Below are 6,702 nucleotides of genomic sequence, written 5' to 3'. Positions count from 1 at the left end.
TCTTCTTTCACCATTTCCCACATATATATATAGTTATATATTCATATATATACGTATGGTTGCCTTTATCTCTGTTCTTCATGCAGTGGCCAATGGCTCTCAAGTCTTAAAAATCTTTAACAGAATCAGAAAAAGCTGATGGAAACATTTCAAATCCATCCCTACATTTGTTGCAATTCACTTCCTTAAACACAGGAGAGAAATGGGTTTTCTCTCTCTTACTTTCTTTAACGTCTCTTCGGGGTTGGGGCAGTCGTTTGCGAAGGTGACGACCCATTACCAGCCCCGGTTGTATGGCTTCGCTGCGATTTTCCTGACCTTTTGCTCTCGGGTTTCGACCCCGGTTGCCGTACTTTCACTCCTCGAATCATCTGTTGAACATTATTTGTTCCATCGTTATGGATGTAAAAGAAAATATAAGTCTCAAATCTTATTTTGGTATTCTACTTTTCCCGCTTTAAATGGAGTTCTTTCAATTAAGAGTTCATATATTTAGTACTATTTCACTCATCTTTATGCAGTCTAGATAATTATCCAATTAAAATTTAGCAGATGGCAAACTTTTTTTAAAAAAAAAAAAAAAATTGAATTGTTATTTTCTTTACTATGCAACAAAAGAGGACCCATGTTGAGATTGGTGCAATCTATTTTTTTTTTTCTATATTGAACTCACTCGAAGAAAACCCGTAAGCTTTAGCTAATAGGTTTGTTCCTTGGGGATTCTTTCGAAAGTACATAGATTAATTTGGAAATTACATAAACCAAAAGGAAAAATTTTAATTATTTAAAAAAAAATGAAATTAGGGTTGTTTTTAAATATAGAAAAATAAATCAAAATTACAAGATATAGCAAAATTTTAAAACTATCATGACGCTGATAAACAAAAGTCTATCATGAATAGTTCTAAAATTTTGCTATATTTTGTAAATATTTTCAGCAATTTTACCATTTGAAATAATTTTCAATGAAATTACTTACATATTTCCCACACTTGATGTCTGAGTAAATGACAATGAAGTCTCCTTCTTGAAGTCCATTGGCTCTTACAAAGTCCCCTGAAATTCGCATAAAAAACAGAACTAAATAAATGCCCCTTCATGAAGGAAGAAAATTATTTATTCTCATTTTTCAAAAATATGATCTCATCATTGAGATGTAGGTTACATTTTACAATACCAGTATTTTCAAGGAGATACATTCTGCTTTTATTGTTTGGCCAATACCTATAATTAACAATAATATAAAAAATTAAAAAATATGAAAAGGGTTTAATATATTATATATATATAAAAAATAAATAAAAATTACATTACCTATAACGCATATTCCAAACTCTTGAAGTTCCAATGTCTTCCATGGCAATTGAAATCCCATCTCTTGCCTCCAATTCTGGGAGATGGGTTTCTGCTTCTTTCTGAAATAAAATACTACATTTGAGTTCGATTTGATTGACGACAAATTTCAGAGAAATAATTTGACAGTTTTTCTTTTTCTTTTTCTTTTTTTCATACCTTTGGTAATACAATTCTCCCCAAATTGCCCACATCACTTTGCTTCAAAACCTTCTGTAAAAGAAATTTCAAATTTTTCTCTGGTTTCCATCCCTAAGAATGACATTCAACATCAAATGTAACTAATCATCCATATATTAATTCAAGAATGGAAGATTTAATGAATCAGACTATTTTAATTTTGTGTTTAATAAGTACAGAACTAAATAAATGATACAAGTTCAATAACTCAACGTTTAATTTAACTTAACAGGCTAAAAATCCAATTACCTGTCGACGGTCCGATGGGATTCGCGGCGAATAGTTCTGATTCTGTTGGGAAGAATTCGACCGATCGACAGCATGCACAGGCGGCGAGTCCACTGGAAATCCAGACGATGTGGTGGAAGAGGCCCCCCCGGCAGTGGGGGAGGGCCAGTAGACCCAGTTTCCAGAATTGGGCTGAGCAGTTGTAGCCATGTTGCAATGATCTGAAGCATTAGGATTCATCTGAGTCGGATGTTGATTTTGGTGGCTGTTGCCATGGTGCCCGCCATGATGGTGGCGATGGTGTGCCGAGAATCGCCTCTGCCTCGCCATTCTCTTCTTCCGAGCCTCCTTTGTCGCCGATGAATCCAACCTAACCAAACTAGTATCACCACCGCCGCTGCCGCCCCCACCACCACCACCCTGCCCTTGAAAATATTGACCCACATATGGGAACTGATGCCCTCCGCCATACCCTGCCGCAAAACCTGGTGGTTGCGGCGGTGGCAAAGGAGGGCCCGCCGCAAAATTATCAACAAATGAATTAAAATGCGATGGGGGTAGTCCAAACTGTCCTGAAAAATTATTATTATTATTATTACTATTATTACTCCAGGACAATGAGGAGTCGAGTAACTGGCCGTAATGATCGGAAAAACCCCGGCCAGCACCATACGCATCCCCACTCGTGGCCGGGACATACCCGAGCATAGGTGGAGAATACAACGGCGGAGGCAGTAACGGAGGCGGGGTCTGGATCCAAGGGAGGTTGGAGGTGGAATTAGGGTTATTTTGAAACCCTAAGAAATGGGTATCAGTTTCAATAGTGAGATCTTTTAATTTCCTCTTGTGAAGATGATTTGTTTGAACCCATTGAAGAACAAGCTTCAAAAGCTGTTTCATTCCCTCCTTGCCGCCGCCGAGTCGCCGGGCGGCGCTCTCAATGGTGGCTTTTTTAATTCTAACATTTCTCAAATCATCAGCAGAAACCGTTTCTCTATTACTCCTTAACCACTCCAAAAACACCTTCGCCATATCTTCTTCTTCAACGACGTCGTTTTGTAATTTCTCTCCATTATCATAATTATTATCCTTACTCTCACCGCCGCCATGCATCATCATCAAATCCTCTATTTCCATTTCTTCAAATCTCTCCAATTGCAAATCCTCCAAACCCTCTCGATCTTCTTTTACTACTACTTGTTTTTGTTCTTCTTGTTGTTCTTGCGGTTCATTCTGAAATATACACGACGGATCGAAAAACTCGTTGCTGTCTTCGAGTAAATCCATGTAACCAAACGTCTCCATCATCATATCGTCGGTACAATCGCCACCGTTGAACCCGGTCTCTGCTACCGGAGGCGATGATAATTTGTTGTTTTCTTCGGTAATTTCATCACCATCTGATTTCAAAATTGCCCATGAAGTAGCGGAGGATGACGAGGACGACGAGGAGGACGAAGCCGCAGCTTTAACCGGGGCGGGAGTTGACGACGAGGACGAAGACGACGACATGCATGGAAAATCAGGTAGTGGAGGGAAATCAGAGTAGAACATCAAAGTATCATCATCATTATCAGACAGAAAATTTTGATGATTTTGATGTTGTTGTTGTTGTTGATCATGAAGCCAGATCTGTGTATGATCCATAATTTCTTCTTCTTGTTCATTTACAAACCCTGCATGCAAATCTTGAGAATGAAATTCCACTAGATCATTCATTTTTTTTTCTCTTTTCTCTAAAAACCAAAACTTTCTTCTAATTACAAATGACCACAAAATGATCAAAACTAAGCAAACCCAAATTGGAAAGGGAAAAAAAATAAAAACTTTTAGTACAAAACCCTGTTTTCCATTTCTGTGGGCTGGTTTTTAAAAAACAAACTTCCTCTGTTGGTTTCAGATATTAATGAAGATAGGGTTTTTATTATTATTATTTTTGGCAGAGAAGTGATCAGTACGGATAAGGAAAGAGAAAGAAGATACTTTAATTTTTTTTCCTTTAAAAAAAAGGATTTTGTAAGTGATTAAGGAAGCAAAAAGAAAGCAACAGAAAATCATCTGGAAAATCTAATCCACTAAAAAAAGCAAAAATTAAAATCAAATCAACCCATCTTAAGATTCTTTTCTTAAAACACAAAATTTATTAAATAAAAAAAAAAAACACAAGAACAAGAACAATAGAGAGATACTCACATGGTTCTGAATGAAAAACATAAGCCCCATGTGCAAGTTCTGGTTTGTTCCACTATAAGTTTCAATTTTTTTCTACAGATAAGTTCAATTTTTTTTATAAAAAAATAATTTTTTAATAAAAGGCAGTTGTTTTCTTTCTTTCTTTCTTTCTTTTTATTTATTTATTTAAGGTTCCGGATTTTGTGCAAATTTCAGTATCCCATACGTTTGAATGTGAATGGAGGCTAATAACGGTGCGTTTCAGACTTTTTCATAAGACTTTACATCTGAATGGTGCTTATTAACGGTGCTCTTCAGGATCTTTTATTTTTTTATTTTTGTATTAAAGGAAAATAAAAGGAAAAGGAAAAATGTTAATTTGTTATTTGTTACTGAGTTTTGTGGCCTCCAATCTGGTTTTACTGTTTTGAGGAAAATCAAAATTGTATTTTTTAATTTCTGAAATCCTCCATTTGGAGACTCTCTAAAGATCCTCTGTCTACATTTTTTGTTTTGGCTCTCTGTTCTTTTTTCCTTTTAATTTTTTTTTTTCTTTATCAGTTTTGAGAAATCAGATAAGGACAAGTAGTAACCATTGTGCTTTTGTTTTTTTAGACAGTTTTCCCAACTCTAAATACAAGTTCGATTTTAGGATAGAGTATGATTTAGTTTTATTAGTCTAAATTTTTTTCATTTATGTTTATTGGAAAATTATATTATTTTTAGCTTTTAGTTTTTAAAAATTAAATTTATAAATATTACTTTGATTTCTTTGTTTTTGTTATGTAATTTTTAGTTGTGTTTTAGAAAATTAAAAATAAAATGATTAATAAACTATTAAAAAACTGTTCGTAATCATTTGATCAATTTTCAGTTTTTTCATTTTTGAAAACTAAATCTACAAATATTATATCCATTCGTTGATTTTTTATCTATATTTTGAGAATGTTTTAAATGAAGTCGAGAATTAAAAATAGGAATTCCTAATAACTTGTATTAATTTTTAAAATATAACTGAAAATTCAAGTATTTATTTGAAAAATATCATCAAAACATGATTAAAAAATTGTTAGAAAATTAAAAAAGTTCGATTTTTTAAAAACTTAAATCCCAAAAGATTGGATGATGTTCTTGAACCTCTCATTAACATTCCACAAGGCTCGGCCAAAAATGTTCTCTGGACCAATTTAATTTGTACTGTCCTCCGGTGCCTATTCCACAACATTTGGGAAGATATTATATATTTAGCTACTTTGTGATGTACTAAATCTTCCTTTTTTTTAAATTACAACGTCCCTATAAACTCTCTTGACTGGATGACTTTTCTCTAACCTATCATCTCTTGTATTATCAATTATAAGCTTCCCTTTAGATCTTCTTTATACTCCCTTTTTATGATAATAAACGCGCTTTTAATGTTGGGATGTGATGAAGGTGCTAGGGATGTGTCAACCTAATTGAGATATCTCTGTATACCTACTAATCCCTCTACTTTAGTATCTCATTCAAAAAAACAATTAGTTTTTAAAACTTGTATTTGTTTTTAGAATTTGACTAGAATTGTAGTGTTTAGTCAGGAAAGATGAAACCATAGTAAAGAAGTTGTAAAAACAAACGAGCATCATTTTCAAAAACAAAAAAAACCAAATGGTTATAATCCTTAGTAATTTTCTATTTGGTACTTCAAATTTAAAACATGATATTTTGGTCTCTAAAACTTGAAATTGATTATATATATATATANTACTGTCGACTTGTTAAACTATTTAAGTTTCCTTCTTCCTTTTTTTTTTGGTCTTTTAATTATCTCATACTTAAAAAAATAAACTATTGCCAATTCTATAAAAGGATTACAAATTAATTTCATAAATTTCAAAAAACTAGTTATAAATGAATTTCGAACTTTGGAAGACTAACAGACAACACTTTGAAATTTTAAAGACCAAATAGAAAATAAATTTTGAATATCCAAAACTTGAATTATTATTAGTTTTGAAAATTTTTGGGATGAAATAGAAAAGTAACTCCAAATATTCCAAGGTCTTCATTACTTTGTATAGATAAGTTCTCCTTGCTTATTGTTCTTGATATTGCCTACTAATTTTAATTTTAGTCAAATATTAAAGGATTTAAAATAATCTTATTTTCTAAGGATTGAAAAATGAAATTGTATTAAAATGAAGCATAAGTACATGTTTGAATTGATTTTCTAAATACTTAAAAAAATCACTTTAAAATAATTTTTTAAGCATTTAAAATCAATACGAGTGTTTTAAATAAGATTTGAGGGAATGATATTAGAATAGCATAAAAATCACTCCAATTTGGAGCATCATTTGTCATTTGTGTGTCAATGTAACACATATCTTCCTCTCATAGTTCAACCTTTTGTATAGTTGCTTAGAGTACACACTTGAAAAGCAATCTTTTTCTCCTTGCCAACTTTGGCTTGGCTTTACCTTACTCAACAAAGGGGGTAGCTCTGTCCTAATGACCTATAAATTCATCTCTCTCTTTCTATAAGGGATAAATTATAAAATTCTACGGTAATTAATAAACAAAGAGATCCATGATATATAAGTGATGTCACTTTAGGTGGTTCGTCCAAAAGTAAAGTTTGATAGTTTATGTCTAAAGTAGACAACATAAAAATACTCTTGTGGAGATATATTGAGGATCTGTTGTCCTTGTCACTTTCGTAGAAGTTTACTTAATATAATTACCAAAACTTTAAAACTAAGTGCATAGTCATAAATTATGTACGTGATA

At 32.6% G+C, this 6,702-nt stretch overlaps 1 protein-coding gene across 1 annotated transcript; it reads right to left on the bottom strand.

The window, feature by feature from the left end:
* Positions 1–227: 227 nt before the first annotated feature.
* Positions 228–3,480, bottom strand: LOC120085016 (B3 domain-containing transcription factor ABI3). The gene is made up of 6 exons (XM_039040834.1): positions 1,783–3,480; positions 1,513–1,605; positions 1,315–1,415; positions 1,178–1,224; positions 980–1,056; positions 228–371 (listed from the first exon to the last, which is right to left on the bottom strand). The coding sequence occupies exons 1-6, from the start codon at positions 3,478–3,480 to the stop codon at positions 228–230; spliced, it is 2,160 nt and encodes a 719-aa protein (XP_038896762.1).
* Positions 3,481–6,702: the final 3,222 nt, after the last annotated feature.

The sequence above is a fragment of the Benincasa hispida genome, chromosome 9 (assembly GCF_009727055.1).
Source record: "Benincasa hispida cultivar B227 chromosome 9, ASM972705v1, whole genome shotgun sequence".
NCBI lineage: Eukaryota > Viridiplantae > Streptophyta > Magnoliopsida > Cucurbitales > Cucurbitaceae > Benincasa > Benincasa hispida.
The sequence above is the reverse complement of the archived record's forward strand: the minus strand, read 5'-3'. Positions and strand labels throughout refer to the sequence as shown.

Coding starts and splice junctions, on each gene's coding strand:
- LOC120085016 (XM_039040834.1), bottom strand. CDS start 3,480: ATGAATGATCTAGTGGAATTTCATTCTCAAGATTTGCATGCAGGGTTT. Junction 1,606..1,782: donor TCCCATCGGACCGTCGACAG/GTAATTGGATTT, acceptor TGTCATTCTTAG/GGATGGAAACCAGAGAAAAA. Junction 1,225..1,314: donor GTTTGGAATATGCGTTATAG/GTAATGTAATTT, acceptor TGTTAATTATAG/GTATTGGCCAAACAATAAAA.